This window comes from Podarcis cretensis (assembly GCF_951804945.1).
Source record: "Podarcis cretensis genome assembly, chromosome: 4".
Taxonomy (NCBI): Eukaryota; Metazoa; Chordata; class Lepidosauria; order Squamata; family Lacertidae; genus Podarcis; species Podarcis cretensis.
In genome coordinates this window covers 72691150-72703887 of record NC_137173.1, presented here as the reverse complement: position 1 = coordinate 72703887, position 12738 = coordinate 72691150, and the positions used below count along the sequence as shown (strand labels likewise).

The window sequence follows — 12738 nt, the reverse complement described above, 5'->3', positions numbered from 1 at the left end:
CTAAATGGAGAGGGTCAGTGTAGACCCACTGAAATAATTGGTCCTACGTTAGCCATGTCCCTTCGTTTCGATGGGTCTGTCGGCTACAACATACATAAGGCTGGCCTGCCCTCACAACATCCAGAGCGCAATGGCTTATCATATGTATTGCATTTATATCTTGCATTTCCGACAACCAGCTGAAGATCGCGCACGTGGTTCTCTCCTCCCAAGTTTATCATCAGGCCAACATTTCAGGCTGCGCGTGTGAACTCTGGAGATAAGGGCGGATTTAAACCCGAGCCTCTCCGAAAGCCAGCGGCGGGATCTCCCAGCCATCCCTTCCGCCACATGCGGGCACAAGATGACCCCGTTGGCCTGCCCACCTCAGCCCTGCCAAACTCTCCGTTTAGCCAAATCCGGGCCCCTTCCGCTGTGATCTGAGCAGCAGGCCTGCGATTCCACACACGGCTCCCTTCGCAGATGGAAGAAAGCCCAGCTGCGCCACACCCGAGCCGGCGGCTGCCCGCGGGTTTCCTATTACTTCGGGGCATGACTCAACGCTGGTGTCTTCTCCTGGCCACCGGGGTGGGCGGTGCTCTCCCTCGCCTCTCCTTCCATTGGCTGCCGGCGCTGGGCGCCCACTCCGCATTGGCCGCCCTTCTCCTCGGGGGCGGGTCCCCGAGCGAGCGCCGCTCCGAGTCCCCTTTTTGGCTGCGGGGCTGCAAGTTGCGGGCCGCTTGTTTTGCAGCTGAAGCGGAGAGGGCGAGGAAGGGAGCTCGCGGGAAACGCGGTCGCTCGCTGCATCCTTTGAGGGGAGGGGGGGAAGCAAGGAAAGGACCCGAGCAGGGAGTGGGAGCGCCGCGAAGTTCGCCTCAAGCAAGCAGTAGCGGCGGGACCATGACGAGACTCGCCCTCCTGGTGCCTTTCGCCGCGCTGGTGCTGCTGGCGGGACGCGGCCGAGGTAAGGAGCGCTGCTCGGCCCTTTCCCCCTCGCGCGTCTCTAGCCTTCGACGTGGGGCGCTGCTCGGCCCTCTCTCCCCCAGCCCGAACAAAGGGAGGCTCCGGGAGAGCAGCAGCCGCGCCCCGACGGGAGGCGCCGGAGGGACGCCCACCCCTGCCCGCCGCAGCGCCGCTCCCCGCCGCCTTTGTGCTGCCAGCCTCGAGGAGCGGGCGAAGGGAAGCCCCTCGGCACATCCTCGAAGGCTAGGCTTACCAAAAGAGTCCCCGGCTCAGATGCAGGGCTTTTTTTCTGGGGGTACGCATACCCCTAATTTTTTTGTGGTTTTTTTCTCCTTTTGTCCATTTACCGCATTGATTTTTCCCGATTTGAACTATAAAATGGTGGTTTTCTGGAGTCCAAATGAGACTACCCCTAAACATTTTTTTTTCAGAAAAAAAAAAATCACTGCTCAAATGGATCCCAGAAGGATTTTTTTTGGGGGGGGGGGAGTGGGAATCGCAACGGGGTGACAGGCGTTTGACCCAAATTGGGCTGTAAGCAAGTTGTTTTTGTTATGTATTTAGGGACACCCTGCCTTTTCCCCTGATAGGGACACAAGGCAGATAAAATAAGAGCTGAAAACATAGTGGCCAATAATAATAATAAAAAACCCAATTAAACATTAGGGTCTGGGACACACTTCCAAGAAGAATATGCTGATGGTTTATCTTTAGGCCACGTGGATAGGATCACACCCACAGGGATGCCAGGTTGAATAAAATATTGGGGGGGGGGGAGGTAAACCCTGCCCCGCCCAATCAATCACATGGTGGGGCACACCCACACCATTTGAATGGCAGTGCCCATCAACTTGGGGGCCCTGGCCCCCTCAAGTATGGGGGCAGCCCATGGACATAGCCAAGGGGGGTCAGGGAGGGGCAGCTGCCCCCCAAAATCAAAAGAAATAAAAATATATAGCTAACTGAGGTTCTCCCCGCCACGCAATAGGCCTGCTCCCCCCAACAAAGGTCTCCCCCCCAACAAAAATCCTGGCTACACCTTGGCCCCTAGGAGTTGGCTCCTGTGGTACCCAGGTGTTGTCCTAATATTGTGGAATTATTCTCCAACTTCACCCCTTAAGCTTGCTTTGAAAGGAGAGGGAATTCTGCCTGCATCATGTCTACATTCAAAAGAGATGTCACTGTTAAGATCTTAGATAAGTATGTGTTTTCTGGCTTCACTTCCCTGTTAGATATGCCCACAGGTCTTTGTATGGAGCCTTTCCCCAGTTGTTTAAGGACCTGGTACTATAAACTTGGTAGTGCCTATTCCGATGCAGAGCAAATGGTGCTGAGTAAGGTGGCTGGGTGGGAACTTAGGGTAAAGTGTGAACTGGAGGGTATTTGTAGAAATTCATTTTTCCTGTTGGCTGGTCGTGCCAGACTCTCGTTTATTTATTTGCCACTGAATTAACATCCTAAACAAATAGGAAGGTAGCCTTGAAATCTATTATACTTTTATGGGGTAGGCTTAACTGCAACCTAATATTCTTTGGACTTGTATATTTTCACTGGGGGAAAGGCAATATAGAGTGCAGCCCTATATAGGTTTACTTAGGGGGAAGTCTCACTGAGTTTAGGGGGCCTTTCTCCATAATAGGTGCATTTAGGATTGCAACCTATGTCTGCTTTTGGCTTAGCTATGTTGTTGTTGAATAGTGACAGGGGTACTGAAGGAGGATTTTCCATGGCTTTGGAATAACCATTCCACGAGTATAGAAAATGCAGTATTATTAGCAGACTATTAACATACAACGGGTCCAGTTAAGGCAGGCTTCCTCAACCTCAGCCCTCCAGATGTTTTGAGACTACAATTCCCATCACCCCTGACCACTGATCGTGCTAGCTAGGGATCATGGGAGTTGTAGGCCAAAAACATCTGGAGGGCTGAGGTTGAGGAAGCCTGAGTTATGGACTAACTGTGACTGCTAGTCACATTATTTGAGCTGACTTCTTTGGAAGATATTTATTATGAGGATGGGAATTGCCCTTTATGTGATTCAATAATTGGGAGGGGGTGCACACGATGCTAGAATTCCATCCTCCTGTGACATCTGGGGACACCCTGCCCCCCGGAATCATCACAGTTTTTGGAAAAAACATGTGAAGGATGCATACAGCTGTTTTGGTCTTGTATGTGGTGGAGTAGATCTAAGAGTGCTGTTTTAAGTATGACAATATATTCACACTTAAGTGGTAATCTTTGTCTGAAGCAGCCCTGATGTACTGGAAGAACAAAATTGTCTTCTCTACAGCATATTATTCTATCATCATTGTCATCATCATCATTATTTTTAAAAAACCATTTGTAACAGGACTTTCTTCCTTGGAGATCAGAGCATTGGTTATTGCTCAGGCTGCACATGATATTTTTCTTTCTTTTTATCTAAAGTAGACTCTCAAGCTGCAATGCCCCTTGGGAGAGGGGGGAACATTTTAACCCTTTCCATTCTACTGCTTTTGCACACCTGCAAATTGTCCTAGAGCTGTGTTTAGCTTCATTTATTCTGTCCCCCCCCCCCCATGAACTACAAGCAGCTATGTGTGGACAATAACATAGTTAGTGGTCTGCACCGGGAGTAGGGGGGCTGTAGAGTGTCATGGCAGTGGAAGACAGGAGTGCCTGGCATGCTCTGGTCCATGGGGTCACGAAGAGTCGGACATGACTAAATGACTAAACAACAACAAAGGGCGTCACGGGGGTCTATAGGTCAGCACAGGAGCGTGGCATGGGAGCTGCTGTACCTGGGGGTAGGGGTGGGATTCTATGCCTCAGGGGAGCTTGCAGGTAGCACAGCTGTTCCTGGGCATTTCGGGTGCTGCAGGGGGAGGTGGAACCACTTCCCATCCCTGAAATCAGTGACTGCCCTAAACAAACTCAGCAACTGTGGTCTGCCCCAGGCGCCGGAGGGAGGAGGGAGTTGCTGCACCACGCTGTGTGTGTGGAGGTGAAAAAGCATCAGAGAGCAAAGGGTTAAAATGTTCTATCACATGCCTCCTCTTTGCATCATGTTCAGTTTGTCTCTTAGCCTTAGAACAACCCACTGAGTTAGGTTAGTCTAAAATATTCTACTGACTTGACCAAAAGCACTCCTTGAACATTGCAGCTGAGCGATGTTGAAGTTGAACGTATAACAAGTTGAGCAGTGCAGTTGTTTTGCTCTAATTGCATTAAGTTTAACCAGACAGGGAAATAGCTTTCCTTGAATGCCTTTCCATTTTGGAATTCTGGCCCAGATAAATTCCCATTTTAGGCAGCGCAGCTAGTTACACAACTTTTTGACTACAGCATAGTTCTCTGTGACAGGACCAAGTTTTAAAAATGCATTTACTTTTTGTTAGGAGAACATAGGGAATCCTTACTCTATTAGAGACCTTAAAAAAAGTTTAATACCATAGTTTATTATCCACCACCTAAATAAGTTTATTTGGACATAAATCTAGATTTCAATGATACCTGTATCTGGGTAATATGCTTGGGATGGCTGCCTTGAACTTTACAGTCTTTCTCGGCCCAAACCATTCATCTTCCTGCTCCTAAAGTGAGCATTATAGTTTTCCAATAAACAATTTTACAACTGACTTGTACACATGTAAGTACTGTACTTGGATCCAACTTCGGTGTGACATGTACCACTCTGAGCAAGCCACTGTTCACTTATGTTAGGCATATTAATCATTTCCTTACCAACTATCAAACAACAGAGTCCTACAGTAGTATGTAGGTTGGCAGGGAAGTAATTTGTACACATATTGTTTTGCAATTAAATGTTTTCTCACTTCTCCTTGCAACAATGGGCAAGTATAAAATAATATTTGTCAGCTGGTAACCTGCCAGTGCATGTGCATACTGCATAAGCACAGGCAAGATGCAGAACTTCCTCTTGATACTTAGAGAGACTTTTTGTGTTATTCATGAGGCTACAGCATGACAAGTGAAACATGGGGGAATAGAGAGCAGCTGTTGTGAAAGTTGTCATAGATGATTGCCTATTGCTTCTGTAGGCGAAATCCCCAATTAGGAGTGAGACCAAGCAATGATTAATAGGAGACCAAATGCAATGATTTAATAGGAGCAGTTAGGAACATGGAAAGCATGCCTTCTACTGTGTCAGAGTTCTAGTCCATCTATCTATTGCCTATGCCTACACCAGTGGTGGGGAATTTTTCCCAGTCCTTTTCCAAGGACTTCATACCCTCATGGCAGCCTTCTGGGGGCTGCATGCTAGCAGTGGCCAGGAGCAGAGGCAAAATGGCAGAGCAACGGAGATGACTCTTGTCTTCGTACAGTAGAGTGTATTCCAGCCACAAAATGCCTGGGTTTTGCACACACTTCTCCATTCAGTCCAGCAAGAGGCATTGGTTCAAGGACTTATTTCAGCCAGGCAAAAGCACTTGAAATGGACAACAAGCATGGCTGCTGGGGGCTGGCCTGGGGAGAGTCCTGAGAGCTGGAGAGAGGCTTGGGGAGTTGCATCTAGTCCCCATGCATGAGGTTCCCCCATCCCTGGCCTACACTGACCCACAATGGCTCACCCAAGTTTTCAGAATGGGGACATTTCCAACCCTGCCTGGAAGCTCCAAGGCTTGAAACCTTCTGCCTGCAGAGTTTGTTCTGCCACTGAGTTTTGGTCCCACATCACAGAATTACTGTGTGAGCTGCTTGTTCTAGCAGAGATTGCCTTACCATTTAGCTATTGCCCACCTGGTTATGCATCAGGTTCCAGTTATGTTAGCAAGTGGGAATCTTATTGGTGCAGGGATGTTTAAAACAGGACAGCTTAGCAGAAATATTAGCATTATGGTATTTATGTTTATTGTTCTGGGGATAAAAGAAGAGGAGCAGGGTATAAATATGCTAGTACTGAACTGGCATCCTGCCCACCTAGCAGTTCGAAAGCACATCAAAGTATAAGTAGATAAATAGGTACCACTCTGGTGGGAAGGTAAATGGCATTTCCGTGCGCTGCTCTGGTTCCCCAGAAGCGGGTTAGTCATGCTGGCCACATGACCCGGAAGCTGTACGCCAGCTCCCTTGGCCAGTAAAGCAAGATGAGCACCGCAACCCCAGAGTCATTCACGACTGGACCTAACAGTCAGGGGTCCCTTTACCATTACCTTTTTACTGAACTGGCAACATGCAATAATATGTATTGTAGGAAAAATCCTAAAAATAAAGCAATTAAATTAATCCAGCCGCCTGTCCATAGTACAGGTAAATGAAAGCATAAATGCAGGTATTGTAAGCTCACATGGCAACAGCAGTGCATTAGCTGCTTTAAGTATAGGGTCTTTCCCCTACAAAACTGCTGTCAAAAGAACAAAAAGGAGGAACAGCATCTTTGTTGGAAGACAAGCTGTTAGGCAATTCATTCCAGATGTTTGTTTTCCTCAACCCTTATTGAATAAACCTTGAACTTTTGCCAGCAGCTTTGTGTTTACTGGGTATGTTTATCCTGTGGATTGCAAATGGTCCACCTGCTCTCTCTTCATTCCTTTCCCCCACTTGTGTAAGGAATATAGCCCATTTCCAGGGGGGAAGGAAGCAATGGATGATGATGGCAGGTGAAAGAAAATAAAGAGAGAGGCATTCAACACCGAGCTTTACAGTCAACAATGAGCACAAGCTTCGCATTAAGTGCTGTCTGCAGATATACATTGGTGTTACCCAGAATGAAACTGTATCACACTCCAGTGTGGGTAAGGCTGCCATGTTAAAAGCCTGGGCATAATCTTAGGTGCTGCATCTTTCTGTGCGTCTGTCTGAGGAGGGCACATGATGCAGCTTCCTTGGAGAAGCTAAGAAGGTCTGGATCTTGTCAGTACTTGGCTTCCATGACATCATGGAAGACAGGGGGCACTCACACAATGCAATAAACATTGTAAAGATTAAAAAAACACCCAGCAAGATAGAACTGGGAACCTATTGCATTCTTAACTGATTGTAGTGATACAGTTACAGATTTGATCTGAAGATATTCTGTTGACTTGTGGAATAGCTGGGCCTCTGTTCTCCTTCCATGGCTGGAAGCTACTTCCATTAACAGAAGTGAAACTATTGGATACATTCCTGTTAACTGCAACATGGTGGTGTAGGTTTTCTTGAAAATAATCAGTGCAAATATGAATAATTTGTAGTGGAAAAATTGCTGGTGCCCTAATACTGATCTAGTTAGCATGCCTGTTTTGCCCTTATTTGGTATACAAAGCCCAAAAGAGCTCCTTTGAAATGACCAAGTTTGCCTAATAATGCATCTACAATTGGCATCCATTCTTTGTTACCAATTAACTCGAGAGATCTGTAGGGTGGCAACACGAGAATGGGCCTTCTCTGCAGTGGCTCCACCATCTGTGGAATGCACTCCCCAGGGAAGTTCACCTGGCACCTTCATTATACACTTTTAGGCGCCAGGCAAGAACGTTCCTTTTTAACCAGGCCTTTGGTTGATTTGATTGACATCCTATGCCCTTTTAAAATGTGGAGGTCTTTTTGTAAGGTGGGTTATTAGGTTGTTGTTTTTATTTTGATTATATATTTTGTGGTTTTATATTCTGATTTTGTTCTGTGAACCACCCTGAGACCTTCGGGTATAGGGTGGTATATAAATTTAGTAAATAAATAAAACTTTTGCAATGGACAATTTTCTGCAGAAAATTTTGCACTCCCATCAATATTACTAAATTATTGGAGTATAAATATAGACTGGGGAAATTGGAAAGAAACTATAGGCTGAAGGTAGTCATTTGAGACAGCGTTATTCCCCTTCCATACGAAAGTATGTATTGGATCATGAGTCTCAGTGAGACAAGGGAAATCCTAAATCTTGTTGTCAAGGTCTTGGTTGCAATCAATTTTGGGTAGTATTCCTACAGATGAATAAGTCAAATCAGTCTGGCATGCCTCATGGCCTTCATTTTTTTGTGGGAGGTGCAAGTGTTAATTTATGAAAGTTTAGCCTTGCATTAAAGTATCAGAAAAGCCTTAAGGATAGGATTCTTGAACAGCTAACTGTATTCCAAAAGAAGTACTGTGCTCTTAACCCAGTCACAACAATGCATTTAGTAATGGTTCAGTGTTCAGTGCTCATGGTGCTATGCTTCTGATTTGCCACTGTGTGAACAGAATGTTAGATAAGGTGGACCTTGGTTATGTTCCAGTGGGGCTCTTACATTTTACACTATGTTATGTTATAAGTTAGTTTATATAGGACTCAGTATACCTCCTCCTTTTGTGTCAACTGCATCAGCTGCCTGTATCTGTCTGTGTGCAATTCAAAGTGTTGGTTCTGACATATAAAAAGCCTTACATGGCTTTTCAAGACTAGGTGGTGCCCTTCTCCATAGAAACCTGCCTGAGAATTGATTTTCCATGGAAGGCCTTTTTGGTGGTGCCCTTTCCTCTTTTGGAGTACACTTCTCTGGGTGATCTGGGCTGCTCCCTTACTGCTTATGTCTAGCCAAGGCAGTTAAACATTCTTAGGAGGAAGGGAGATGTACAAACTATTTAAAATAAGTTCATGGCTGACAGACTGTGGCATTGACACTTCTAACTTTGGAAAAGCTAACCTAAGGCCCGGAAGGCTACTTGCTGTTCACAGTTCAAAGCAGTGATTTCCCCCCCCCCCCCAAACACCACTCCCCACACAAAGAGACTCTTAAGTTGTGCAAACACATTAATTATCTGTCAGTAGTACTTACTGACCCTTTTAGCCACTTTTGCAAATTGCAATCTCTTTCCTAACACTGGCAACAGTCAACAGGAGTGCAAGAAGCTGTCTTATACTGAGTCAGATCATTGGTTCATCTAGTTCATATAAAATATTCCATATGGTATGTGTTACATTGCACATTTCTTTTTACCCTCCATCAAACAGCTGAATTTAAGACATTTCAAGAGACCAGCATTTCATTTCCCATTGAGCAACTCATGGAACTTCTACTTTCTTCTGATATTGGGCAGTCGGGACCATGGCAGCCATTGTTTGACTTTAAACAAATGATTGTCATCTATATTTTGAGATGGAGAGCAGCCATTTATACTTAGATGTTACATTCACTTGGAAAGTACAGCATTCCTTCTGCATATATCTAATATAAAGTTTGTCTTACAGCTGAGCTAGTAAGTATTCTTTACCTCTATTGCCTGGGGCTGTAACTAAGATAATGGCTGTGTCCCCAGCCATCATATCAGCTGAGCTAATGGTTACCTAGAAATGTGGCAGGAAGGGAGAAAGGGGTTAATGGACTATGCTGATTAATATGCTGATCAAAACAGGACAACCCAAAATACCTGGGGTAAATTTTCACTGGCTAGTGTTACTGCCTTATTGGGAAAAGAAACTGATCATTGCAAGGGGGACACATTAAGTTAATCATGCTTCTCCCCCCCCCCAAAAAAAGTGCTTTTAGTACTGGTCGCTACACAAAAAAACAACATGAGGCCCCAATCTGGATCAGGCCAGTGTGGACAAGGGATTAAATGTTTCACCCCCACATTCACTGCCCCTCACCCTCTGCAGTAAAGTGAACTGCCAGCATGCCAAAGGGGGAATGATTTCTGGTAAAAAGGGGATATGTTTTCATGATCCCAACCCAGAAGGTGGTCTTGCAGAGCGACTTGCTGTGTGTATGTATGTGTGGAAAGTTAAGCATTTGCCACAGCTGGGCTCCTCCTTTAAAAAAGGCCTGAAAGGCAGTGATTCGAACTGCTGAAAGACACAGTAGAATGAAGTAACACAGATTAGTTTAGTGATTTGGTGGGTGGGAAGGAGCCTAGTGTAGACCCAAAAGCAGCTGGCAGCATGATAACTTGTTAAAAACAGGGAAAGTGAAGTAGCAGAGGCATGGGATTTCAGATTCATAGGAAAGCATGTAGATGCAGTTGCGGTTGTAGTACTTGAATCTATGAAAAAGCTTTGTCTCCTAAGCTTGGCAATTCCTAACTTAAAGCTATTTGGACAGTACACTTTTGATCCCTTGCATCTTAAAAAGGGCTTTGAGATAACTTTTTCCTTGGACAGAAAATTAGTACAACAGCAGCTTTTTAGCTTGGAGCAGTGTGCTGATAGAAGCAGTCTGTGTGGTGTACACTTTCTTGAATCTGCAGTGCAGCGTCGACTCTTCCCAACTTCGTGGTTTGTTGCTGCAGAGCTAATTATAAAGGGCTGCTTGGCAGCGCGTGTAAACATCCTGCCAGGGTTTTTGCCTCATCGGGTAGCCCACAGATTTCTGCGTAGCACGAGATGACTCATGCTGTTGCAAGCTGTCAGTTATTCTCACATGAGCCATGCTTGTATGCCAGTCCCTCTGTTTTAAAGGTGTCCAAATGTCCAGATCTCTCTATTGAGCTGTTTTGCAGAGGTGATATGGCAAAAGCATTCCAGTCTGTTACTCATTAGCGGGGAGGGTGTCCCCCACTTCATCGTTCTGAAATCCCATACCCAGTGGTTTTGGTGTGCCTCTGTTGCTAAATGGATTGCAGATGACAAATGAAACTCGGAGAAAATCGCAACAATAAAAATGATCAAAATGCAAGGGGGCAGGAGGGAGAGGTTAAATATTACCCCCCTCCAGTCATTTGAAATGGATGTTTGCTTTTGTTTATTGAAAAGGTGGCACAATGTTTTCATTGGTGTTGATCTCATTGGACTGGATCCTGACTCTTCTCCATGGGTGTAAGGGATCCTTCTGTGAACACAACTATCCTTCTGATTTTTAGAAGTTCTTTCAATTTTTTAAGAAAAGTTGGGAACCATGTTATTTTTAATTGAATGGTGTTGAGCTGTTTAGTCACACTTTATAGTCGTTTAGCAAGCTATATCTGCCAATATCAGAACAGAACTTTCATCCCACCCAGCACTTTCTTTCCTGATAAATCTCTATTGGTAACTGGACAGGAAATAAGTTACCGTATGTGTTTTTAAACATTAGTTTTGAGTTGGAGGAGAAAACCCACCAAAAACAAGGCACCTTATCAACATGCTAATGGTTTTTCACACATACCTGCACCCTGATTGACTGTCTATGGCTGAAAATAAAAATTGATAATGTGTTCATCCAACCACTGTACTGATTCCTGCTGCTTTCATCAGCAGGCCTTTATATTATTATATTTAATGGATTTATTAACTACCATTCAGAACACAATATTTTTGGACACCCGCTTACAGCCATTTAAAACAATGGTTTAAAACAATCACTATCATAATAACAGCAATAAAAAACATTAATATGTCACAGCCAGCGATATCCATATAAGGCTAGAACAGAAGCTGCTGCCTTTTGGATCATCTCATTATTAGACTCCATTTCATTTTCCTCATGCGTGGTGGAATTGAACACTGGAAGTAGTAGTTGCTGTAGGGTGGGGCAGGTCCAGCATGAATGCGGTCATGCACTTATCCATGGATTAGTTTTGGGTGCAGGATTGAAAGACAACTTGCCCAGAAGTCATGTAGGGTGGACACATGTATCCTTTAAACACCAAGTTCAGGGCTTTGGGGAGAACACAATCCCTGAGCAGGTACGAGAAGACTGATGGCATCCTGTCTTAAAGAAAATTGTGATCGCTCAGGTCACAAAGCATTAGCACCTGCTGTTCCAGCTTTGCAGGGTGATGTTGAGGGAGCATATCTATTGGGCTGCTATTGAGAACCTTCTGAAACCCATAGTTCTACCCAAGGGAAATAGACATGTTTGGGGGTACAAGGGTATTGTTGACAGATGCTGAGGGATATGTGTTTGGCAAGCTTGTAATGCCTCTTCAATCATGTTAAGAAATGGAAGAATGGAAAAGTTAATTGGACAAGCTCTTGTGTTTTATTATAATCGCCCTGCAGTGACCATTTTTTCCTTAGACTGTTCTTTTGCATGTGGCAGAGCCTGCCAACCTTGGATTCATTTGCAGCCTGAAGATACTGTCACGGGCAACACACACCACAACTAAGCAGACATTGCAGCCAGTTCTTCTGGCTACAACAAAATGCTTCTTTCAAGCTTAATTTCAGTGGAAAGGGACGGGGGGGCAACAAAAGCTGCTATGGGCACATATGTATACACAGATGCTACATTGGTGACCCCTTGTGTGTGACATAGGGCATATATATGCAACTAGATATAAACAATCTTAAGGAAACGGACTGAGGAGTCATCTAGTTTAGTGTTCTGTTTCTAGTAGGTGCTTCCAAGAAGCTTACAAGCAGGATATGAAAGGAAACCAGTACCTGGCATTTAGAGGTAAACTGCCTCTGGACACAGTCTTGGCCAATAGCCCTTTATAGGTCTACACCGTAAGGAAGACTCTTTATTACCATTGGTTTCGTATATCACAAGCTTTGCAGTTTTGTTTTTGGGTTTACCATACAATTTATTGGCTGTCCTTCAGCACATCTGGCAAGATTAAACTGCCTGATATATTGGTGCTAACAAGGAAGGAGAAGATGAGAATTTGTATTCTGGTTCAGATACTTCAGGTGGTGCAGAATGTGGTGGCCAGACTGCTGATGGGGGCATGTGGTTGACAACATGAAAAACCATTTGTATAACACCCACAGTGGCTGCTACCAAGACAGGTTTACGGTCTATGCATTATCAAGCCCCGAACAACTTAGGCCCATGTTAGGACCATCTGAAGCCTTGTATCCCAGCCACATCACTAAGACCATCTGCAGGACCACCACTGGTTGTTCCCCAAGTGGGTGAGGTTAATCTAACAGTGACAGGAAACTGAGCCTGTGTAATGCTTTTCCAACAGAGACC

At 45.0% G+C, this 12738-nt stretch overlaps 1 protein-coding gene across 2 annotated transcripts in view; it reads left to right on the top strand.

Annotated features, from left to right (window-relative positions):
• The first annotated feature begins 516 nt into the window (after positions 1–516).
• Positions 517–12738, top strand: part of CD99 (CD99 molecule (Xg blood group)) — a 31384-nt gene continuing 19162 nt past the window's right edge. For both annotated transcript variants that reach the window (XM_079972994.1, XM_079972993.1), the window contains exon 1: positions 517–943. In XM_079972994.1, coding sequence (XP_079829120.1) covers positions 532–943 — 412 coding nt within the window. In that variant the 5' untranslated portion in view covers positions 517–531. The remainder of the gene's footprint in view (positions 944–12738) is intronic.